Below are 26,368 nucleotides of genomic sequence, written 5' to 3'. Positions count from 1 at the left end.
CCCCAGAGCTCTTTTCTTTAGCTGCATATGTAGCAGAAGATGGCCGCTTCAGCCATTATTGGGAGGAAAGGCCCTTGGTCTTTCGAAGATTGTATGTCCCAGTACAAGGTGAGTGGGTGGGTTGGGGACCAGGGCAGGGGGAGGGTATAGGGGACTTTCGGGATAGCATTTGTAATGTAAATAAAGAAAATATCTAATGAAGAAGGAGAAGGAGAAGGAGGAGGAGGAGGAGAAGAAGGAGAAGGAGAAGGAGAAGGAGAAGGAGAAGGAGAAGGAGAAGGAGAAGGAGGAAGAAGAAGGAGGAGGAGAAGGAGGAAGAGGAGGAGGAGGAGGAGGAGGAGGAGGAGGAGGAGGAGGAGGAGGAGGAGGAGGAGGAGGAGACCAGCAGGCTTCTACCTTTATGTAAAGCCCACTCAGCAGCCCCAAACTGCAACCTTCCACTGGGCTCCATAAACTGGCCTAAAACTCTGATTCCTTTTCTGGAGGGCTGCCAGGAAAAACAACACACCTAAAAGCTTTAGTTTAAAAATGAGCAAACACACTATGTTTGGTGTGATTCTTTACAGAGGAGTAGATAGCAAGAAATACTCAAACTCAGAGCTGAAATAAATCAATTAGTAACAAAGAAAACAATACAAAGACTCAATGAAAGAGTTGGTTCTTTGAGATCATCAACAAGAAATCCTTATCCAATCAAACTAAAAGGCAGAGGCAATATCCAAATTGGCAAAATCGGAAATCAAAAGGGGGCTAAAAACAACAGACAATGAGGAAATCTAAAGATTCGTTAGGTCTTACTTCAAAAACCTGTACTCCACAAAATTGTAAATTCTAAATAAAATGGACAATTTTCTTGACAGATACCGTTTGCCAAAGATAAAGCAAGATTGAATAAACAATTTAAAGATGTATTCTTAGGATAAACAGAAAAGGAAAGACTATGTCTTAACAATGCTATGCTTGTGTGTCAATTTACATAGGGATCAATTATCCCAGCTAGTTTTACCTGAACTTGACAAAGGCTACATTCATCTGAAAGTTGGGAACGTCAATTAAGAAAATCTGTCTATAAGATAAAACTGCAGAGCATGTTCTTAACTAGGGATTGATGTGAGAAGGCCCATTCCATTGTGGACAGTGCTATTGAATGGCTGGTGGTACTCAGTTCTATAAGGAAGCAGGTTGCAGGCCATAAAGAACAAGAGGATAGGCAGCACTCCTCCGCGCATCTGCATTTTCTCCTGCCTCCAGGTAACTCCCCCGTTAGAATTCCTATCCTGATTACCTTCAGTAATATGGAAGTATAAGCCGAGTAAATCCTTTTTTTCTCCAATTTGTTTTTTATTGTAGTGTTTTATCGTAGCTATAGAAGCCCTACCTTAGACAAGGCCTCTACAGAGAGCCTCTTAGAGATTGCTCCTGACACAAGTGTGCATGCAAAATGACAGACTAAGAAGACAAAAGTATCATCTACAACAGTTGGTTCAAGTGTCTCATGTATTCTTCAATAAGACTGTGCCCATCCTAAGTTAAATACCAAACGAGGAAGAGAGAATGAACTCAAAACAGGACTCTAGTGCTTTCCTAAAAATGGCCTCATCACTGTGCATAAATGTAGAACAAATTATTTAGACTCTAATCATTGTTTCAATAAAGCAAGCATCTTTGGAGAGGAGAGGCTGCTCAGATTTACATTAAATGTGGTGCAGAAAGGAGAGAGTTAGGTTAAAATCAGGTGAGCTCATCTACAGTAGCAAGTTCTCTCTCTCTCTCTCTCTCTCTCTCTCTCTCTCTCTCTCTCTCTCTCTTTGCTTCATCTTCATTTTTCTCTTTTGACTAGTCAAAATGATTAAGTTTTAAGCCAGTGACATATAGTATAAATGACCCTAGATTATGATGAAAGTTTTAATTATTGCTTGCTAAGTTTTTTTTGTATAGACATAACTTCTTCCAAAATGACACGGCATTCCCTCTTATTGTTTATTCTGTAAAGAAGAAATGGATTAATAGGCCAGGTGTAGTAGTGTATAGATCAAACAAAATGTAAGATTTGTTGTTTTATTTTCCAAGTTCTTTCTAAACCAGAAACTTGTTTGCTGCCTTTTGAGAAGTATGTTCAAGTAGTCATTGAGACCTGTGCCAAGAACCAGCCCAAGCTGATGGCTGTGGTTAGTGGAAATCTTATTTGTTTTGTGAATCAGATCCAGTGGGGAGAAAAAAAAGGCAACTTTTGAACAAAATTGTAAAAAGAAACAGGTCTAAAAAAAATTGAAATATTTAATCCAAAGAAAATAATAATGATTAAGTGGAAAATAATGTTCATACCCTCTTATTTTGACTTCACACACTGGAAGCTTTTTTATGGTCCTATAGTGCTGCTGTCACTGTGGAGAGTTGTGCTCCATCAGCAGTAGTTTACTGATGATATTTCTCTCAGTCTTGGGTTAAATAGTGGCACGAAAAAGTAGTTGGTAAATTTCATTGATAACTATTTTGAGTGAAAATTTGTCAACTAATACAGGGCTTTATCTAGAAGAGCACTCCTAGTAAGTCTTTAGCTGGACAGCTCTAGCAGGGCATGGCTAGTTTCTAAGCATAGAGTTGAACTTGGCTCAAGAGGTCTCTCCTCCAGGTGCTGACATGACCTTCTTTCTGAATAAATTAGCTTCAGTTTTGGAGGAAATATCAGCATAGATACTTATCCAATCACAATCCATGTCCAAAAGTACCATATTAATTCCTACTTGGCAAATTAATGTAGAAAATAACCTAGAAAAAATAGTCTTTTTAACTAACTGCCCTTGGTGAGCACTGAGTTTATTGTTCTCCTACTTTAACAGCATCTTCTTTCCCCTAAAGGACAACCACTTCATTGTATATTTTTAAATTGAATTTCAACTTTTTATGTATAGTCCTCTCAGTGAAAACTTTTTAGAATTGTTTTATTTTCTGTCATGATAAAAAAACAATGTAGGCCATAAAAAAAGTTTCACCTGTTTGGCAAGGTTAATGGTAGTTTGCCATAGTTGGTATTAAAATGTTATGGTCATCAAGAGTCATCAAGCCTCTACAAGACCAAGCTTATCCCCTCCCATTGAGGGCAGACAAGGCCATGTATGCTCCTCAGTAGGTGGCTTAGTCTCTGGGAGCCCTGAGGGGTCTGATGAGTGGATATTGTTTATCTTCCTTTGGGGTTACAATCTTCTTCTGCTCCTTCAGTCCTTTCCCTAACTCTTCCAAAGGGGTCTCTGATCTCTGTCCAATGATTGTCTGTATCTGAATCTGTCTCAGTCAGTTGTCAGTAGAGCCTCTCAGAGGACAGCCATGTCAGACTCCTGTCTGCAAGCACAACATGGCATCAGCAATAATGTCGGAGTTTGGTGCCTGAGCATGGAATGGATCCCATGTTGGGCTGTCTTTAAATGGCCTTTTCTTCAGTCTCTGCTCCATTATTTTCTCTGCATTTCCTTTAGACAGGAACAATTCTGAGTCAAAATCTTTGAGATGAGTAGATGGCCCCAGTTATGATGAATGTTATTTAACTTCTGTTTAATGTTCTTTCAACTCGAGGTGTTCTTTGAATAATGTCAAGCATCCCATTAATATTTTGAAATAGTAAGATAGCACTTACCCACAATTCTATAGCCATCTAAATTTTACTCTAAATAGAATTAATGTGTACATAAATTACACATTAATTCTATTTTTATTTTCATGATAAAGTTTGGTTACTTTTTGCATCTAAAATTGTTATTGGGAAACTATGTTTTCCATCATAGAGCTTTAGAAACAAAAGGGATGTTTCAAACAGCTAAAACAAATATCTTGTCCTGTCTAAAAGAACTACAGAGATAAAAATGGAGCAGGGACTGAAGGAATGGCCAACGAACAACAAGCCCATCCCCTAGGCAAAGACCAGTTCCTGACACAATGATACTCTGTTCTTCTTGCAGATTGGAGCCTAGAATAGTTGTCTTCTGAGAGGCTCTACCCAGCAGCTGATGAAACCAAATGCTGATACCCACAGTCAAACATTAAAAGGAGGTCGGGGACTCTTGTGGAGGAGTTATGGGAAGGATTGAAGGCCTGAAGGAGATAGGAACTCTAAAAGTCCAACAGAGTCTAGACCTTTGGGACCTTTCAGAGATTGAGCCACCAACCAAAGAGCTAACAGGAACTGGACCTAGGCCCCTGGCACATATGTAGCAGATGTGCAACTTAGTCTCCATATGGGTCCCCCAAAACCTGGAGTGGGATCTGTCCATAAAGCTGTTGCCTGACTGTAGAATCTGTTTTCCCCAACAGGGCTGCCTTATCTGGCCTCAGTAGGAGAGAATTTGCCAAAGTCAGCAGAGACTTGATAGTACCATGGTTGGAGGATACCCAGGGAGGGTAGGTACCTTCTCAGAGGAAAAGGAAATCAATCAAGAAAGGGGGATGGACTCTGTCAAGGGGGGACCTGAAGGAGGAGTAGTTTGGGAAATGTAAGTAGAATATGAATGAATTAATAAATAGATAAATAGATAAATAAATATATCTTATACATTTTAGGACTTATCATAAAGATTTTTAAATGTATACATAAAGAGATGAATTCCCTTTATCACCTTAAAATGCATATTAGATCATTTCTCTCAAACATCTATCCACACGAGCTCAAACTACTTGACCTAAAATTCATTTATACTTTATGGGTAATGAAAATAATATTTTAAATATGATAAAATCTTTAAAACAAAATTTTTAGAGTTAATAACTACCATTTCAAGAAAGAATAGAGACAAACCAGTAAAATAAATTTAAGTTACAAATATAAATTTTGATTTAGAAAAGTCAAACTATAAGAAAACTTTATTATAACATTTATAAAATTGTTTCAGAAAACTGAATTACCCAGAACCAAACTCCAAATTTCAAGGAAGAATCAAGACCATACTCTTGCACTTGATGTCCAGGACAATTGGACAGACACACCTGCTGAGAGTCTAGAGGAGCCCATTCGTCTCAGGAACAATCAGCCTCCAACCCCTGCTACGTGAATTATACTCCCCTTCTGGTGGTGCCTTCTCCCATGGCAGAGTACCAGCTTGTCTGCTCCTCAGAACACACCACAGTCTCAAGGCCTCCCAGGAGATCTGTTGCATCCAGGGCCCCACTGCCTGAAGGCCTCATAGGAGGTGTGCTACAGCCAGGGCCACAGGCCTACCAGGAAACTAGCATAAACCCAAGGACATAAAATGTAGGAACCAGACAGAGACACCTAAACTAGCTAACACTAGGGGGAACCAGATTGCAAGAGGCAAGTACAAGATCATAAGCAACAGAAGCCAATATACTTTGGCATCATCAGAACCAGGTTCTCCCACCACAGCAAGCCCTAGATACACCAACACACCTGAAGATACAGAATATGACCGAAAATTCTATCTCTGAAGATAATAGGGTCCCTAAAAATAAAAGAATATTTTATTTACATTTCAAATGTTATCCCCTTTCTCTATTTCCACCCAGAAATCCCCTAGCCACCCCCCTCCTCCTGCTTCTATGAGGGTGTGCCCCAACCACCCAACAACTCCCACGTCCTTGCCCTCGAATTACTCTACATTGGAGCAGCAAGCCTTCACAGGTCCAAGGGCCTCTTCTCCCACTGATGCCTGACAAGGCCATCCTTTGCTACATATGCAGCTGGAGCCCTGGATGTGAACTCCTTGGTTGGTGGTTTAGATCCTGGGATCTCTGGTTGGTTGATATTGCTGTTCTTCCTCTGGGGTTGCAAACCCCTTAAGCTACTTCAGTCCTTTCTCTAATTCCTCCATTGGGGACCCCATGATCAGTCCAATGGTTGACTTCAAGCATCAGCCTCTGTATATGTCAGGCACTGGCAAAGCCTCTTCTGTCAGCATGCATTTCTTGGCATCCACAATACTGGCTGTGTTAATTGGTGACTGTATATGATAGATCCCAAGGTTGGACAGTCTGTGGATGGCCTTTCCTTCAGTCTCTACTCTACATTTTGTCTCCATATTTGCTCCAATGAGTATTTTGTTATCCCTTCTAAGAAGGACCAAAGCACATGCACTTTAGTCTTCCTACTTCTTGAGCTTCATGTGGTCTGTGAATTTTATCTTGGGTATTCCAAGCTTTTGGTCTAATATCCACTTACCAGAGGGTGCATACCATGTGTGTTCTTTTGTTATTGGGTTAACTCACTCATGATGATATTTTCTAGTTCCATTCATTTGCCTAAGAATTTCATGAATTCATTGTTTTTAAAAGCTGAGTAGTACTCCATTGTGTAAATTTATCACATTTTCTGATTCCATTCCTCTGTTGAGGGACATCTGGGTTCTTTCCACCTTCTGGCTATTATAAATAAGGCTACTATGAACACAGTGGAGCATGTATCCTTGTTATATGTTGGAGCATCTTTTGGGTATATGCCCAGGAGTGGTATAGCTGAGTCCTCAGGTGTGGGGAATTGCAGGCTAGTATCCAGTCGAGCTGAGGTCTGAACCCCGATGGTTATAATTCACCTACATGATATGGTAGGCATTCTCTCATGCTCCAGAAACTCTGGCCCCTGCCTAAGTTACCATCTCCCACAGCTCCCATAAGAAAAGCATGGTCAGTATTCAGGAAAGCAATGGCCCAAGCTTCTGACCTTCAGGCTAAACTTCCTCCCCAGTTACCTAGCAACAGTAAAGACCATAAAAGGGGCTGTTAAGCCCCCTCCTTGCTCTCTCACTCCTTTGTTCCTTTACCTCTCACTTCTCTCTTCTCTTTCCTTTCTCTTTGTCTTCTTCTTTCCTCTCCTCTCTCTCTCTTTCTCTTTAACCTTTCTCCTCTCTCTCTCTCTCTCTCTCTCTCTCTCTCTCTCTCTCTCTCTCTCTGTCTCTCTCTCTCTCTCTCTCTCCCTTTTCTCTTTCCCTGCCTTTCTATAATAAAGTTCTTAAACCATAGAGAGTCTTGGCTCCATCAAGTTCCGCTGCGCACTCTGGTCAGTGTCGGGAACACCTTCCCTTCTCCCTCTCTTCTATAACCCTGGTGGCTTTAGCAAAGTAGCTCTGGGGTCCCCTGTTTGAGGCTGCTCTTTCTCTACCCCCCACTGTGTGGATCAGAGGCTTAGATGTCCACCGGGGCCATGTGGAAAGCACCTGGCAGTCTCACCGAGTTGGCCTGCCCAGAGCAGAGGAACTCTGGTCGGTGGTGGCATATTTTTCCTCCCCACTTTTCCCCAGGGCTCCCAGGGCCCCGCTTTATTTTGTTCTCACACTGAGGTAATATTATGTCCAATTTTCTGAGTAACTGCCATACTGATTTCCAGAGTGGTTATACTAGCTTGCAATCCCACGGAGGAGTGTTCCTCTTTCTCCACATCCTCGCCAGCATCTGCTGTCACCTGAGTTCTTTATCCTAGCCATTCTGACTGGTATTAGGTGGAGTCTCATGGTTGTTTTGATTTGCATATCCCTAATGACTAAGGGTTTTAAACATTTCTTTAGGCTCTTCTCAACCATTCGAGTTTCCTCAATTGAGAATTATTTGTTTAGCTCTATACCCCATTTTTAATAGGGTTATTTGATTATCTGGAGCCTAATTTCTGAAGTTCTTTGTATATATTGGATATTACCCCTCTATCAGATGTAGGATATGTAAATGTATGAAAATCTAATAAAGCACCATTTTGTACAATTTCTATGGACTCATTTAAAAACAAGGCTAATCATGACAGTTTATCTGCTCATAACAAATCCATCAAGATAAATATGAATTAATTAAGTGTCCATGATAGCATAGCTGTTTTTACAAGTAGGATTAAGATTATTATCCTATTTTTATTATTTGAGAATGCCATACATGTATATAATGCATTTGATCAACTTCAACCTCAATTTCCTCCCCTCTAGTTTCTACCTATTCTACTATGACTTTTTCTCCAAAGCTCATATATTCTAAGAAATTAAATCCACTGAGTTTACTTAGTTCTGCCCATATGTGCATGCATCTATTGCAACATGGATATCCCATGTCTGAAGAAAATAATGACTATCCCTCTCCCAGAAGCCATCAGTTGCCAGTAGCTCCTCAGCTAACTCCATAGATGAAACTCATGCCTGGTACCATTAATTAGACCAAGAACCAACAGCAGGGCCTTCGGAGAATTTAGAACTATTATTCAGCTAAATGTACATGATATTAATCTTTCCCCAAGCACTTATTTTCATTCCTGTAGATTAGCACATCCCTATAAATACTTATCAGAGTCTTATGATGGTTGAAATTGACATTTATTTAATTATTCACCTACTTCATTGGAGCTGATTAGATTATTATTACTGTTTCAACACAATAATGTGTCAGAAAGTTGGTTGTCATGGGAAAGATAATATTTGTCTACTAGGTATTTTTAGTCTTAGCTTGTACCTTTGCTTGTAAATTATTTTACATTTTAGTTTTTAATCCTATGAATCACTAAGTACAGTTATGTGGGAAAATTCTAAAAGGGCACAGACTAGAGAGAGCAGCAGTCTTGGACCACTTACTGGTCCCCAGATGCTCCACCTCCAATTCCTGTATTGGTCATTTCACTTAAGGAGGAAATGAGAGTAACCACTGTCAATCAACTATTCTATATGTTTGTAATTTCATTAAGTACATTTAGATTACATCCATCCTCTGCTCCCAAGTTTCAACTCCTCCCAGCTTTCCTATTAGTCCCCCTTTTGCCTTGTGTGTTTATTTCTCATTAGTGCATTGTGGGGCTGTGAAAGGCAGTCTGGTTTCTGATTGAAACCCCAGTGACCCCGCAGATGACTCCACAAGTGATAACCCTGCAAGGGACAGTAGGTGTTTTGTCATGCTCTTGGACACCAGACTCCTTACAAGAGGCCTCAACTCTCCATAATTTTGTGGCCATCAGTCACATAAGGGCAATGCCCCAAGCCCCTCCATAGGTAGAAAACATGACCACAGGTCATGTAGCCTCAAGACAGAACTCTATTTTAATGAGGCATCTAAAGGTCTGAAGGGCTTAGCCAATAAACTCTCCTTCCTAGACACCCTTTTCTGCAAAAAGTATTTAACCTCAGGCTCACCCTGAGAAAGTGGGGTATGGTTTTACTCATCAAAACTCTCTGCCATGACAATAAATGTCTAAAAACCATGGACTGTCACTTTTCATCATCGGCATCCACCATGGGGAGCAATGGAGCAGGCCTTTGTCTAAAGAGTTGCTTTTAATCTTCTTCAGGAGGCCTCTGTGCTCCCAGTCATGGCCTCCATCAAGCCAAGTCACCCACTAAGAAATACAAGGACTCTCCTCCCTGCAGGACCCAGCTGGAGCTCCCCTCTTTTCCTCTACAGCCCTGATCTAGATCCAGCCCGTGAGGCCCCTGACTCTGTTCTCAGCACTTCTTCAGCTCCCAGCAGTACCCCTGTGCAGGCCCGGGGACCCCCAAGGCTTCAGCAATCCCCAGGAACCTCAGACTGCACTCCCCACACCCAAAGCAGGGTCTTGGGGCTTCCCATAGCCCAACACCCAGGAATTGCAGTCAAAACTTTCCATATCCCTCCTCCACAAGTGGCCCAATCCCTGGGGTGGATACAGGACCCCAATAACCCCACAGTGCATGTGGCAAGTCTCTCACTGTGTAGAAACAATTGAAAGCATTTATCACCCCCACACATAACAAATCTTCATTTCAGAAACTTTCTCCATCTACAAAACTAGAAGTATAACGTATTGTTTATATCAATTGGCCAAGTCTGTAAGGATAAGATTTGCAAACACAGAAACCAATCAATTAATTAATATATCAGTATTAATTAATTAAAAACAAATCAACTAACATATCCCTTTAGCCTGTGTTGGTGGAAAGAACTTCCCAGAGGTATTGGTTGGAGACTGGAGACTTGAAATAAGAGTAAGAGATGAGACAAAGGGTGCCTAGCAAGAGGAAGAGAGTTAAAAAATGAGCTATGGGGCTGGGTGGGAGACCCTCTCTGAAATGACTTAGGGAGGCTTTTTCATAAGCTAAAACACCAAGAATAAATTTAGCTAATTTCTGGGTTATTTTGTGTTTCGTTGGGATTGCCTATGAGATCTGTCAACTCCTCAGAGGTGTGACACCCTGATAATCCCAAGCCAGTGACTACCCAGAAGGTTCCTGTGCCCAGGATTGCCCGCGGCACGCTTTGGAGCCTCTGTAAGGCTAAACATAAAGATAGCTTAGGTATCTGTTATAATTTCTCACATACAGAAAATCTTGATACATCGTTCTAAAAATGTTATTTTCTATGTATGTTTTACTTTTCTGAAAATAAGGGGAAATTTTGAGAAAATAAGGGGAAGGCTAAGTAAGGAGATAAATGAGAACGAAGAAAACCAGTTACTGTAATTTACTGATGTGCTAACATTGCATTCGTTGATGCTTTAGAAATGGGAATAATTTCTTCTCAAAGTTATATCATCTGCTTCTTAGAATATCAGAAAAAACACTCAGATCTCAAAATCAAAATAATGAATAATATTTTATTGAAGGAAAAATAACACAGTCAGGTTTAAAAGCTACATTTGCTATGGTCTGCAAGTACAGAGGTTAAAAATCCATACATTCATAACACTGTATCACTACATAAAGGAGCACCTGTTCACCAATGCAACTCTACAGAATGAATTGCAGCCAGCCGTCATATTTATGCTTACAATTTCTGAAGTGATACATTCAATTTTAGGACTATATAAATACTTGAAAGATGAACATATTTTTAAAAAGCATACTCTTCATATATGCACCATACTTAATTCATTATCCAGCTTAAAAGTAAAATTAAAAAAAAAAAACACAAATGCTGTAATAAGCAGCCAGGGACAAAATGAGCCCAGTGTTTGATTCCCTTCAAAACTAGTAGATTGCCAGCACAGTCAGAGTGAAAGTAGTTATGTAAAAGAACTCCAGAAATACTTTAGGCTTTCAAATTTTGTTCTTTCTGTAACTGATTGTTTCAGGAAAAATCCGGGTAATTAACTAACTTAGCAGAATGTCGTTTAGTGTAATGAAATTCTACAGCCCAAAGAATAAAGTTTCCGGGCACTAGGTTTGAAAAGAATAGGTCCATATTTTGAAGCTTTGTGTGTGGTTTAGATCCTAGAAGAGCTTCCCATTCTTAAACAAGTTTGAAAATAACCTGAGGTTATCTGATGCTTTAAGACAGTTTATGAAATCTATCATCACATGAGTGTCATAAGTTAAACTGTTATTGGAATAATAGCAAGTTAGTGTTACTTCTGTAGTATGAAGCATAACACACAAATGATAGATATGCAATCAGCATAGATGGCTCCGTGGTATATGTAACTAGTTACTATTTTATATGGTCTCCTATTACGATATGTCCTGAGCTAAGTAAAACAACAACTCTTAAAAATGAGATGCAATGATAAATCATTTCCAATAAAATAAAATACAATAAAACTGAAACTAAGTACCTTAGAGTGGACATTACATTTTTTTTTTTAAAGTGAATGAAGTACTGTCTGGGTTCTTTACTCTTAAGAAGGCATGTCAATAGACTCAAGCTTGTCTTGTGGTTTTAATCCTGGGAGATCCAGGGTGAAAAATTCTGGGACAGTGCAAAACAAATTTTCACTAAGCACAAATAGCTTTTATCAAATATACAAATTTGTCTTTTGAAACACCAGAGGGCGCCACGGCCTGCAGCATGGTTAACACGGGTAATTTTACCTTTCAGGCCATACATCTCTCTCTCTCTCTCTCTCTCTCTCTCTCACACACACACACACACACACACACACACACACACACACACACACACACACACAAACACACACACACAAAGAAAAACCAATATCCACTTGAAGAATGGTCACTTCTAAAGAAATATATTTACATGTAATGATATTGTATTGTTAAATAAAGAGAAAGCAGATTCAACTGTCATATATTGGTAAAGATTAGAAAGTTTTGCTATTACTTCTGAATCAAGAATAGATTTTAAAAGGAAGTGATTTTAAAACTGTTGACACTAACAATTCATTTAGCACCATATATTTAGCAGCAGAATAGGCAACTATTGCTCATTCATATCTAATAGTAACAACTGTAGTTTCAAAAAAACCTCAAAAATTGTAACAATATGGTAATTGTATTTTTTTCAGCACCACTAACCATTGACTTGTTTAACTTTCTATTTTAATCAGCATTTTACAATTCCAAGTTGAGCCATGCCACAACTTTTAAAAGGCCTTGCCATAGGTTTGAATATCTTCACACACACACACACACACACACACACACACACACACACACAAATACAAAACCCCTGTAAAAAAAAAAAAAAACAATATTAACTACTACTAGAAATATAATTTTATCCCCTAAATACTTGAGTAGGTAAATCTTTCTATCTATAAGATTCACATTCCATGCATGATATTGTGAAATCTAAATACCAAGGGGAAAAATAGTACTGGTTTTAGTACTGCCTTCCTTTAGGAAAACTTTCATCTCATCCATTTATTTTTGCATTATTTACCAAGCAAGGAGTGAACCTTTAAGTGAAATACTTAAAGTAGTATAAATATGCACTGGATTCATAGTGTAAACTTTATGGGTTTGTTTAATTCAAAAATATGAGAAATATATTATTTTTGATTAAAATATTCAGAGTATACTGTATCAAGACTGTATAAAAATTAGAAATAAAATTTTCATGAACATCTCAAGTGCAGATAACAGCAGAGCTAGATAAAAGTTCTAGAGAAGCTTTGATGGGTTAAAAGCAAAAATAATAGTGCTAATCATCTTGGCTTCTGTGTTATTAAATCAAGCTTGTCTGTCATTACAAGAATGCTAAGACCACACCTGCACAGTTTACACACATTTCTAGTAAGTAGTGCAGCAATTTCATATTTATTTTTTCCCTTATGTGAAGGTTAAAAAATGATATTGTAGCAACATGTTACTTTTCCCCTAAATAAATATTATTGGGAGAAATCAATACTGTTAGTCATATTTTTGATGAAACCTTTCAAAATAATATCTTTAATGCTGATGACTTAAAGTTGCCTGTGTGACACAGTTTATAGCCAGGCCTGTTCCATCTCTGAGAATTACAGTGCAAATCCAAAAACCTAGCACCCCCATGCAAATGTAAGACACTATATTGATACAAGCAAAGTATCATTTGCAATGGCCCAGGAAAGAGAATATTTCACATGGCATTTTACATACCAATGTTAAAAAGTACAGACAGAATAACAAATATATCCGTTGTGGTTTTGGCTTACTTGTAAAGTTATAAATAAGCTACTGGTTCTAGCTGTAGTTTTGAAAGAGTTGTTTTGCATGCTTGAAGACCCCAAGTTCAGTACCATGCCATGCATGACGTTTTTTGGACATTTGTTATATTCAAACTTTTATGTTTTAGAGAATTTTTAGTCTTTAAACGTTTTGAAAAGGCAAGCTCACTTTAGCTTTTACAATTTTAGACTTTTAAACTAATTCTGAAAAATCTACTGAATTAAACATTTATTATAGTACATCCAGTAGGTAACATGCTGTAATATATGCAATTAATTACAAGAGTCCATGCCAAGAAGAAGCTCTATGAGTGATTGTTTTAATATTCATAAATTTCTGATAATATGGTAGATTGACTTTTCTGGGCAAGTCTGGGACCTACATAATAAATACCATTATTATTTCTTTGAACTGAGAAACCTTCCTACACATATAAACTGGAAAGTAACCTGGAAATGAGGATTGTAAACTACTGTTTATATGGCTCTACTTCAGTAACCTTAAGGAAAAAAATTCTTAAGTAAGTCAAGCAGATGTCATCAAAACAAAATTCCTACCTTTAGCTACGTGGTACAAATCTATAAAGCCAGCATTTAAGAGTTAGAGGCAAGAGAATCAGGAATCAGGTTATCCTTGACTATACAGTGAATTTAGGGTTAACCTGGATTATGTGAGACTGTCTCAAAGGAAATAAAAGAAGGAAAAGGAAATTAGATCAACTCTAAATTATGTAATATTTCTTTTCTCTATTGTATTTCTAAAATACTTAAATACTTATTTAAATAAGGTCCATATATGTTTCCACAAAGGCAGGGTCGCTTATTAACAAAACATTTAGTCCCAATATTCAGTGTTTAAAAGTTTTTAGACCATTTGTTTGTCTTTAAGAAGGCCCAGTATCCAGATTGTGGATATATCTCCTATTGAATTGAACGAAATTAACTGTCATCCTTCAATGTATCCACCTAAGGAACTGCAGCTGTGTATGGAGTTTAAATATGTAGCTTTCTTCTCCTGTTTGCCCTCTGAAAGGACCAGGCTTACTTACTTTCTAAGTCTATGCTTATGCTCACACATGAATGCACTCACATATGCACACGTATTTTAAATATAATTTGTTTTGTGTCTTGACCCAGGTGTTATATTGTCCTCTCTTAAAAATTTTTTTTTAAATTAAGACATATATTTCCAAATGGTTGATTTAAATGTTTTAAAAGCCAAGGACAAGCCCAGTCTCACTCACTCTGCCTCCTGCCTGTAAATAAGCTCTCAACTATGGCTCCAGTGCCTTGCTTCCTGCCTGAACAGCTCCAACTCTCCACCATGATGATCATGGACTAGCCTTCTGAAAGTGTAGGGAAGTCTCCAATTTTAAGTGTTTTTTTTTTAAAGCAACATTGGTCATGATATCACTTCACAAAAATATAATTAAGACACCTTACATCTCTCATTTGTATATTGAAGCTGGAGTCTCTTGGGAAACAGGCACTTTAATGTGAGACAGTAGAGTTTACCAATTATCCTATCTGTATGTGGTTACTATGTGTGTTCCCTCAAAACACATAAAAAATGATTTGCTAAAAATAATTTTACAACCCACTCACAAAAGAACACACATGGTATGCACTCACTGATAAGTGGATATTAGCCCAGAAGCTCAGTATACCCAAGATACAATTCACAGAACACATGAAGCTCAAGAAGAAGGGAGACCAAAGTGTGCATACTTTGGTCCTTCTTATAAGGGGAAACAAAATACCTATGGAAGGACAAAGTTTGGAGCAGAGACTGAAGAAACGGCCACTCAGAGACTTCCCCACTTGGGTATTCATCCCATATACAGTTACCAAACCCAGATACTATTGTGAATGCCAACAAGTGCTTGCTGACAGAAGCCTGATATAGCTATTTCCTGAGAGGCTCTGCCAGTGTCTGACAAATAGAGAGGTGGATGCTCTCAACCAACCATTGGACTGAGCACAGGGTCCCCAATGGAGGAGCTAGAGAAAGGACCCAGGAGCTGAGGGGTTTTCAGCCTCATAGGAGGAACAACAATATGAACCAACTAATACTTCCAGAGATCACAGGGACTAAATCACCAACCAAAGAGTACACATGGAGGGACCCATGGCTCCAGCTGCATATGTAGCAGAGGATGGCCTTGTCAGATATCAATGGGAGGAGAGGCCCTTGATCCTGTGAAGGCTCAATGCCCCAGTGTAGGGGAATGCCAGAACAGGGAACTGGGAGTGGGTAGGTTAGTGAGCAGGGGGAGGGAAGATGTTATACGGGGTTTTCAGGGGGGCAAACAAGAAAAGGGGATAACATTTGAAATGTGAAAAAAAGAAAATATCTAATAAAAATAATTTTATAGCAAAATTATTATTTTAGGGACATCTGATAGCTTCTCAAAGGCAAGAATTAAATGTAATTATCAGACCATAACCAGCAAAGTAAATTAGTCACAGTAAACACTAAACATGCTTACTAATTCAAAACCAAAATGAAACCAAGCAAAAGGTGTGTTATGGAAACTTACATAAATTGAACATTCACTTTGTAGACCCAAATAAAGTATCTCCAGAATGAATTCAACAATTGCTTAATTAAGTTATTTCCAAATATCACTGAGTTGCAAATTATACATTCATGGGAATTATAGAAGTTGTCCTGAAAATGTCTCATGACCTCAAGTATATTTTTAATTTTCCCCTGTTAACGACCACATCATATTATTACCTATGTGTCATATCACACATCATATATGTGAGCATATCTTTATATATGTATACATAGGAGTACACATATATTATAGCTTGAACATACATCCCACTCTTTAGGGTCATAATAACATAATTTCTCTGAATTGCAGGTCTTAGAATTGGATGCAACAACTGTGGGTACATAGCTACATATGTGTATGCTACAAATACAGTAATTTAAACTTAAGTTCAAAAGTAGAAAATGATGTTTTGTTTGTATCTAAGACTTAACACTCTAGATAAACACTAGTAAATTGGCAATTAAAATGAAAACAGGATTACAATAAAGTAAATATAAGATGTTCAAACTTCACAATATATATATATATATATATATATATATATATATATGCTTATTAGTCCAGAAACCATTGTATCCCCTTGAAAGGAAAAAGCTTATTTAAACCAGTACAGGTAGTTTGTGGTTACCCCTGGAAAGCACAGATTGTCAGTACAGGCTCCACCATAACTTGGAGGACACGATGAACATGGCACTCCAACTTTGTATGGTGCTTCTCCTATCCAGTTACCCCTAGGATGGAAAAGGCAAAGATGTATTAGTGCTACTCACTTACCTCAAGGACAGATTCCTTTTACATGTACACACTATTGACACAGGATGATATTTTTAAAGAACATACTTTTATAAGACACTGAAAATAGAATTTTTTTTCCCAAAGCAGCCTATTGCTATTAAAATCGCCACTCCCACTCTGACTAAGTTAACAGAAGCTTAACTGACAGGTAAGTAATGAAGTCCTATGTACAATGTCTGGTAGTATTATAAGTTGTGGACATTAGGCTTATTCTATAACATTTGTCTTCTGCTCTAGTAGTGTTCTAGAGCACAAGGTTAGGCCACAGTTATACACACATAATGCTTCTCATTTTGGGCTGACTGCTTCTCAGTGCTACTTTAAAATAGCTAGGGTTTTAACTAACTCACACAGAATCTGCACAAACCTAGATCTGCTCACATTCTGCCATAGATGGAAGAGGTGCCCTTGAGGCTCCATTCCTCCCTGAGAAGCTAATTGGTTGGTTACTGAAGGAGAAAAACATTTTCTTCAGTGCTGTAGAAAAAATATTTGGTTTCAAAAGCTCATAATGTTTATTTTTAAAGGCATGAAAATTTTAGTAGTCTAATATTTATAAAATAAGAATCAAGGGAAACTACTCTTATAGTGAGAGAACACTGGCTCAGAGGAGCTAAAGTGATTCACAAAGCTTTTTCCATATAGAAAGTCAAATCTACTTGGTTTTAGTTTTGCTTTTTCATGACCATAAGCAATGATACCACGATTTTAATAATGAAGCAAGTTCACTATTTACAATAGCTGAGCAAGTCTATGATGCTTCTGCAGTTTTGCTCTTTACATTATAATAAAAGATGACAATAAATTTACTTTCAGTATTAGACTATTAATACAGATAGCAAAGTAAAGGAAATTAAATGAAAAAAGAAGATCGGCTATGAGTGCTAAAGTCAGGGTTGAGCATAGGATCACAAAAGACCCTAATATGCATTCAACCTCAATAAGGCACAAAGCAGGCTATGAAGCACACATACAGGATATGAAATTATCTAGCAAACTCATCAGTTAAAACTCAGGCAATTTCAACTTGAGAAAGTGTACATATTAAACATTTATTAATTAACTATTCGTATTACAAACTGAAATGAAGTTTTAGGACTTCCTACTTCCACTTAATGAATTCTCCTGTTTGCCTAGAGGATAAGATTCCTAGAGGGTCATTTTGGTGGCATCACATGATAATCTAGAAGCACTCCAAGCCTGTTTCCTATCATGTGACCCATGTGTTCTCATCTTCTCTTGACTCCTCCTACCCTGTAATAAAAATATTATCTATTACTACATATTTATTCAAAGCTATATGAGAATAATGTGCAGAATCCGCCTATGTTATATAATTTCATATTTTCTACTTATTTTTAATTTTTTAAAACTATCAGGAACTTAGTTTGGGAAATAAAGCACAGAACTAGAGTTTATTACAAGTGGATGGGGGAGGGGCCATGGGGACGGACAGGGAAGATAGAGGGGGCTGTGATTGGGATGGAAAGTGGATAAGTAAATGAATGAATAACTAAGTAAATAAATAAATAAGTTTTAAAAGTTTATTATATGTAATATTATCTTATGCTACCAAATTTTATAAAAAAATCATACTCATTGAATAGATAATGTATAGAATACAGCAGTAAAGCAGTCATTTAATATATTATCCATTCCTTCATTTTTGTTCTAATTCATTTATTTATATGTTCTTTCTCTTTTCTCTGTTTATTTTCTCACTTTCTCTTTTTTCCCACTAAAAGCACTAGCCTAAAGAAAACTTCATGCTAAAGTTGGAAGAATAATATTTACCTCCCAGTCTATATTTTAAAAGTATTAGTCATCTATGATCCAAAGCATATATTTCTATCACTACATTAATGTTAATGTAATGACTTATTTGGGAAGCTTATAAATTGATCAATACTATTAAGAAATTCTATTATTTTCCCAAAAACCAAATACCCAAATGAATTTTTAAAATCTGTCTTTGATCATCTCATTGCAACCCAGCCAAGTTATGATGGATGAAGGGTAAAGTGCTTAAGAAGATAATACAAGGCATGAAAGTAAAAATATCAAGCAAATGCAGGGCTTAGATTAATTTTGAAAATTACATTTTTTCAGACTATTATCATTACAATAGTTCTGAATTTTACAATTTTTCAGGATTGGCCCAGTCATATCAATGGGTCATGATCACATTGGCACTCATAACATATTGTCCACTCCCTCCTTGTGCTGGACACGCTGGAGAAAATTTTTGTTTCAGTCTCACTTTAGAAGACACCAGGAGTGGCATAAATTTTTTGCAAATTTGGTACTTATTCTAAATGGGAAGATAACTCTGTGTAAATATTGGAGCACTTTATCTTCCTCAGTTACTATTATCAAGAAGGCATTTTATCATATATTAGCAAATGTTTATTGTTATTTATAAAGAATATTCAAACATGACTAGGTTTTTAATCTTTGATCAATTCATAATATATTTGTATAGGTTATAAGATGATGAGACTGAGTATATTTTTATTGAAAAAAAGTGTGTGCATATGGGGAGATTCTTTCCCAATATGATGTTTTCCTAATAAAACAAGTAGGACAGCATTCAATTACTGATAATTCAGAATAATAGGGTGCTGATTCCTTCTATAGAGGATGTCTTCTAATTCCATTGATACACTTTTTAGTGCTTGAGGATACTTTTGATGCCTTTGATACAGGTGCAACTGCTTATGAATCACAGAGCTTACGCATACCATGAACAAGCAGTGAAAGTAAGGAGAACTTAGCTAGTTCAGGTGTCATAACATGTGTTCCTTACTATTTAACCCAGAGACCTTCTACCCTCACTTTTTTTTTCCAGGACCATGGGCATAGTGATGAGGCTGGAGATGAAGAACAGGAGAGGATGAAGAAGTTCAGTAGAGTGCTTTGACTTCTACAACTATCAAAAATGCCCATCTGACTGTTTATCTCTCACTCCAGTTAATGACTCAGGAAATGGAACTCAACTTGGTACTTACTTTGGAGCATAGTTGCACACCAAGTACACTGCTCTTCGCCACACAGATCCCCAGACGTTCATGTTTTGGCAAGTGTGAATTGCACATCCTATTCGATTAGAAGTGGCCCAAACCATCTGTAAAAATAAACCAGTATCTTCTAATATTGCTTAAAAATTCCAACAGTCATCCAAATAAGAAAAGCATTTTTAAATATGCGAAACAAAATAAAGAGAGCAGTTGAAATGACCTGTGTATAATGAGTGCACATGGGCCCAAAGCATCGCATGGGACACCGAGGGTTGCAGTCCTGAGGGTAAGGAAAGGCATAATCTTTGACTTCATCATACCATGGCTTGACCAACTGGAGGATAGAGCGATATCTAGATGTCAAAAGAAAGAGCAAAAGAGAACTCAGTACTCAGAGTAGACTCGATTTACACCATAAATAAGTTTTGGAAGATTGTTCATTACAACTCAAGCTCATGTCCATGCCTGACAATTACAATCACACTCTATAAAGATCTTGATTTCTCTGGAAGAGAAAAGAAAAAAAAATGTCCAAGGAGCCTTCATTGTCCAAGTCCATGTCAGGATACCCCAAAATAGAAAAACGCAAATAATTTGGGAAAAATAAAATCCTACTTAATTTACACATAAAATTTACTCAATGGAAATTTATAATTGATTTAATTTGGCAAATAAAAATAGTTAAAATAATTTAACTCTAATTAAAGTACCAATAAAAGTGAGGTTAAATAATATTGGCCATGATGTTTTTCAGTAGAAAAAAAAAATCCTGTCAATGACAACAGCTATCTCATAGTTACATGTACATACATGCTTGTGTTCATACATATGTGAATGCAGATTTTTCTATCTTACCAATTTGACTGTTTACTAATTTCATTGTTATATGTACATGTACACAATAAGGAAAATTCTGTACACAAACATACATAGATGGCTTCTACAAGATCATAGACTTTGGGTGTGTGGGTTTGGAAAGCAGGACACAGCATACACAATCAATCCTAGGATTCGGTATGGTCAATGGCAAATACAGGTAAAGGTAGCATGTTTCAAAAGTAAATAAGAAAGAGAGATGGTCTTATTAGGTCTTATGAAATAGTTGTATGAGTGTTTTGAAAAAATATTGTTTATTCATAAGTCAAACATCTTTTGTCTTGCAGAAATCAGTAGAAGTTTTCTTTTTTTCTTTTTTAATATTTTAATTAGGTATTTTCCTCATTTACATTTCCAATGCTATCCCAAAAGTCCCCCATACCCTCCCCCCCACTCCTATACCCACCCACTCCCACTTTTTGGCCCTCACGTTCCCCTGTACTGAGGCATATAAAGTTTGCAAGACCAATGGGCCTCTCTTTCCAGTGATGGCAGACTAGGCCATCTTCTGATACATATGCAGCTAGAGACACGAGCTCTGGGGGGTACTGGGTAGTTCATATTGTTGTTCCACCTATAGGGTTGCAAATCCCTTTAGCTCCTTGGGTACTTTCTCTAGCTCCTCCATTGGGGGCCCTGTGATCCAGCAAATAGCTGACTGTGAGCATCCACTTCTGTATTTGCTAGGCCCCGGCATAGTCTCACAAGAGACAACTATATCAGGGTCCTTTCAGCAAAATCTTGCTAGTGTATGCAATGGTGTCAGCGTTTGGAGGCTGATTATGGGATGGATCCCTGGATATGGCAGTCTCTAGATGGTCCATCCTTTTGTCTCAGCTCCAAACTTAGTCTCAGTAACTCCTTCCATGGGTGTTTTGTTCCCAATTCTATGAAGGGGCATCTGATTCGACTTAAAATTGTTACCATTCTCTGTAGGGAGTATAATCACTGAGGCACATGGATAACTGCTTCCTACCTTCCAGTTCGTACAGACAAATTCTGACCCAAAAATCTCAGCAAATAAGAAGGTCCATGGTCCCAAATGCAAGTTGCTGCCCATGCCTCAGCCGATTTTGCAAGATTTTCATCCCAGACCTGTAGAAATAAAATAGTTCTTCAGTTTTGCTGAATTTGCTATGCTAAACAAAAACAAAAAAGGAAAGAAATGGTGCTCCTACTTCCAGTCTTTTCAACCCTGGGTCCTTAAATTATTTTATCTAAAACAAAGCAAATTCAGAACAATTCACTTGAAGTTAATGCAATAGGGATATCAGTTTTGGGGAAGGATAGAAAAAAATGACATCTAATTGTAACATGGGGGCATTACAAAATGACCTGTGAAATCAGAATGTATTAAAATAAATTGGTTTCACAAAATCCTTTTTACAGAAACAAGGAACTTTACCAACCATGTTTTCTCACATAATTAGAACAATTTTATTCAAACTAATTTGCCCAAATCAACAATGCCAATATACTGTAACTTTCAAAGGCCAGATTATGCATTTCAAAATCATGAAATCAACGAAATATGCTAGTACAGCATGGTACAAAGCACTGATCTGAAACAGAGTGATTTTATGTTCATCCTTAATTTTGGTACTGAGACCATCAATAACTGGGGCTTGTCCTTTATCTTATCATTTGCCTACTAGGTTACTAATCTATAAAACAAAAAGATAATTTGTAGCTTTCCTTTAGATTCACTGAATCATGAATTGGATATACTTGAGTAGCCCCAAAAATCAGGGCCACTGAAAACATGCACTCTATACAGAATAATTCAAAATATTTAACATGTGTTCTCTTCATCATATAAGTGTGTGTGTGTGTGTGTGTGTGTGTGTGTGTGTGTATGGGTGGGTGGGTGTGTGTTTGTGTGTGTGTATTACATATATGTTCATTTGTATATAGGGGTTGGGCATGCACATGTGGAGTCCAGAGATTCACATCAGTTGTCTTTCTTAGTTACGCTTTATTTATTTATTTAGTCATTCATTCATTCATTTATACAAGGTATCTCTCTAAACCTGGCCTATTAGCAAGAGTGGATGGCTAGCAAGCCCTAGGGATTCTCCTTTTCCACTTTCAGAGCTCTGAGTTACAAGCATGTATCAATACACCTGACATTTTTTATGGGAGTTCTGGGAGATTAACTAAGATTAAAATCTTCATGCTTGTATGTATCTCTCTAGATTATTTCCATCCTCTGGTTGAGAAAGAGAGAGAAAAAAGAGAGAGAATATGACATATCTTAAATATATTTTTAAAAATCTTTAGGAATTGAGCAATGTTAATAATATATAATACTGTCTTTATGCTCATAATGTGCATACCAAATATTGGATATAGCAATAACATAAACCAAGCAGTCCACATATACTTGAAAAAATATATTTTAAGCATATCCTTTGTTGACTATTATAAGGGATTTTAATATGAAGAAAGTGTATTTAGCATTACTGTGGACCAAACACTTATATATTTACATGTAAAATTATAATCAGCAGTAGTATAAAGAAGAAAATTACAGGTCAAGTGAGTATAACTGTTTTCTTTTTCTCTCAAAGTGTGATCTTAAAAAACTGATATGACAGATTCTTCCTTCTCCTTGTCCCTGAAAGAAGAGATTGGAAGGCAAATTTCCTCACACCCAGAGGAGATTTCCCTCCATGTAGGAGATATGATTGACTGTCCCTCTAATACCTTCTGGAGGGTGGAACAAATGGTTTGTGCTGTCTCCCTGTCTCCAAGCCTGTCCCACAACCATCTCTCGAAAAGGCAAAGGGTAACTTTGCATCAGGAGTTCTAAAATTAGAGACTATAACACATTCTGATAATGTTGATCTACATACTTGCTATCTCTCCATTGGCTACAATTCCTCCCAAGTGGATATATAATTGATGAATTTAATGTCTCCTAATAAATGTATGAATATTATGAGGTTTGTTGAACCTTAAAAAATTGTAACTTCATTTTTAAAAAATAATGAAATTTTAACAAAATTTTATTACCTTTAAGGCAATATATGATCTTTCTTCCAATATGGACATTCTGTGTTGGAATGAATGGTGCCAGGTTAACCTCAGGAAGAACTTAATAACTTACAGAAGTTCTAAGAAAAGGGTTGTAAATTGCATAGGCATGTGGTTTAAGATTGTGGACTGGCAATATAGTATTTCTGATATATATTTTAGTATATAATGCCAGAATTATATTTTGACCTGCTATATGATATAATATATATGAAATTATATATATATTTCAATATTGTGCCCCATTGATGTATCAACAGAAGAAACAAATGCAAGCACAGATGTGCCCTTGTTTCCACTACATGAGTATCAATATGCCAGATAGCATAATCTTTTATTAGAATAACTTTTTTCAAATATTCTGACAATCTGATAAGACACTGTGACAGTTAAGCTACTTCTGAACCCTTCAATATTTCTTAATGATTGAAATAAAAATTAAAGGCATTGTGAATGAATATGCGAAACAGTTATAGAAAACTAGAAATAGAAATTATGCTATTAATTAGATCATTTATAAACTTAAAGTAGATTACAATGGAGTAAAGTTGTATACTCTTGTAGGTCTGCCCTATGGTTACAAATGTTATTTTTTGTTTGTTTTTTGTTTTTGCTTTTTTTTTTCTAGTCTAGTTAAGAGCTACTGAGTTAACCATAAATAGACTAATTAGCTTCATTTTAAAATAGTTACCATGGATTTTCTCTTTATTAATAAATTTAGTGATAGCTTGAGCTAAGCAGAGTATTCACTGTAAATCACACGAAACTGAAACATTTAGCCTAAGACACACAACAGATTCAGACTGATGTCATCTTATCTGACCGTTGTGACCCTGAAAGATAAGAGGAAAATGAGAAGAATGCAGGATCCTCATCAAGTTCAGAAATCTTTTGAGTCTAACTCAGAGACAAAACTGAAGTCAAAAAATGTTGCTTCATGGGAGAAAATTTCCAGATAATATTAATGTAATACAAATAAGAATCTGTCATACCAAGGGTCCTGTTTTGAGATCTTCAGTGTGCTAACAGACATAATCATGGGAGATAATGGTACATATGACTGTCTACTTATGTCCCAGCCAGGGCTTCTGGCTAGTAAGAAACAATGGAATTTGGGAAGGTAACTCTAAACTTGAGATTATAATTACAGACTTATTTGAAAATATTTTCTTTAAAACTTCAAAGAATAAAGTATGGAAGTGTGCAAAAGGACGATTTTGAAGAATGAAAAAGTTCAGGTAAAAACCATGTGCTTACAGCCTTTTGCTATTGTTTGCAATAATTAGAAGATTGTGACTTCTCACAAGAGCACATGGTCTTATATTTCAATGTAAAACATGCAGATAAGGCATTACTGTCAATTGTAATTTTAAGTTGAAAATAATAAAAGTCTGGTAAATTTTAAAAAGTGATGTGAAATTTGGTTTTGTTTCTTTAACATTTGTTTCTTTTATTTTTATAGTATTGTAAGATTTAAGAGGATATTAAATCTGTACTTCTTGACTTATATGAGTTTCTTAAAAATATAGGAAGGATAATTATCAAGCCAAGTGAAACACTTAAACAAAAAATAAATGTATTACATTTAGAAATAGAGCTTAAACATTTAATTTTCAAGAGGAAGACATTAAATAAATATGCCCTTTCAAAATATGCTACTTTCATAAAAAGACCTCACTGTAAAAAAAAAGCAATAAATTAAAGTGAAAATTAAGGGAGAAATAAGAATAGTTTAGAACACCATAGTCAACTGTGGAAAAGCTCTATGTACATTGTGATCATCTTAAATGACCAAGTGCAGAAACAAACCTACCACATTAACATTTTAGAGGTAGATTTATGAGCTGGATATCGACATGTGTACCATCATAGCAATAATATGGAAGACAAGCATGGAATATTTTGTAGATCTTTATTTTCTTGGATATTTACATGGGCATTTCACACATATTCGGATTTTTTGACATTTCATACAGGAGATGTTTTACTAACTAGATGTTTTTAATAACTAGCGTGATGCTTTCTTTTACATTAGGGTAAGATGATTTTCAGAAGTCATAAACAAATTAAGGGATGACAAAATAACTGCCTTGGAGAGTAGCGAAAGCATCAACACACTTCATGGGCATTATCAAAGACATTTCTGTCTTAAAATTGTGTTAAAATAGGCATGGTTATGAAATGGTCATTGAAGGACACTGAAATAAACAAGTAAGAAGCATTGCTAAACTATCCAGGAGATCGGCAATGAGCCCTGGTTAGGCTGCGGAGGAGAGAGTAGAAGACAGGTCCGCAGAGGGATGATTCAGGTAATTCACTAGATGAATTCAATAATATTCAAATGATGCTATTTGTAAAAACAGAAGGAGGCAAGTAAAAGAAATGGACTGCAACAGCATCCCCAATCCTAACAAAAGCATCACCACACATTGTATGTAAAAATATTTAGGGAGACAAAACTGTAAGTACATGAAGACAATGGGAATTGGTGGACACTGACTTGTGTATATTGCTTTATTTCTTGAGGCAGGATCTCACTATGGATCTCAGGATGGACTTTTCTGCCACCACCTCCTGTGCACTGATTTACAAGTGTGCTCCATCACAACGGGATTTGCACTTAGAGGATGGGAACCTGACCAGTACCAGCATGCATGATTCACAAAATCCACTGTTATCATTTCTATTATGTTAACACAGATGTATTTTTCTTTATATTTATTTCAAATTCTTAAAGATAATAAATTTAAAATTTGTGA

At 36.8% G+C, this 26,368-nt stretch overlaps 1 protein-coding gene and 1 long non-coding RNA gene across 10 annotated transcripts in view; one reads left to right on the top strand and one right to left on the bottom strand.

The window, feature by feature from the left end:
* Positions 1 to 68: 68 nt before the first annotated feature.
* Gm28154 lies at positions 69 to 26,368 on the top strand. Of its 9 annotated transcripts, XR_003947754.1 has the most exons (6): positions 353 to 4,044; positions 4,306 to 4,392; positions 4,881 to 5,177; positions 16,765 to 16,828; positions 19,529 to 19,680; positions 26,140 to 26,368. It is a non-coding gene; the product is annotated as a predicted gene 28154 (long non-coding RNA). The 9 variants fall into 9 exon arrangements; XR_003947753.1 differs by lacking the exon at positions 26,140 to 26,368 and having other exon boundaries at positions 16,768 to 16,828; positions 19,529 to 19,831; XR_003947752.1 differs by lacking the exon at positions 26,140 to 26,368 and having other exon boundaries at positions 19,529 to 19,831.
* Pi15 (peptidase inhibitor 15) overlaps positions 10,512 to 26,368 on the bottom strand; it is a 29,039-nt gene continuing 13,182 nt past the window's right edge. The window contains exons 3-6 of the mRNA NM_053191.2: positions 21,550 to 21,668; positions 19,918 to 20,050; positions 19,689 to 19,804; positions 10,512 to 16,616 (exon numbers count right to left, since the gene is read on the bottom strand). Coding sequence (NP_444421.2) covers positions 16,481 to 16,616; positions 19,689 to 19,804; positions 19,918 to 20,050; positions 21,550 to 21,668 — 504 coding nt within the window. The 3' untranslated portion in view covers positions 10,512 to 16,480. The remainder of the gene's footprint in view (positions 16,617 to 19,688; positions 19,805 to 19,917; positions 20,051 to 21,549; positions 21,669 to 26,368) is intronic.

This window comes from Mus musculus, chromosome 1, assembly GCF_000001635.26.
Source record: "Mus musculus strain C57BL/6J chromosome 1, GRCm38.p6 C57BL/6J".
In the NCBI taxonomy this organism is placed as follows: Eukaryota; Metazoa; Chordata; class Mammalia; order Rodentia; family Muridae; genus Mus; species Mus musculus.
This window is presented reverse-complemented; position numbering and strand designations above follow the sequence as displayed.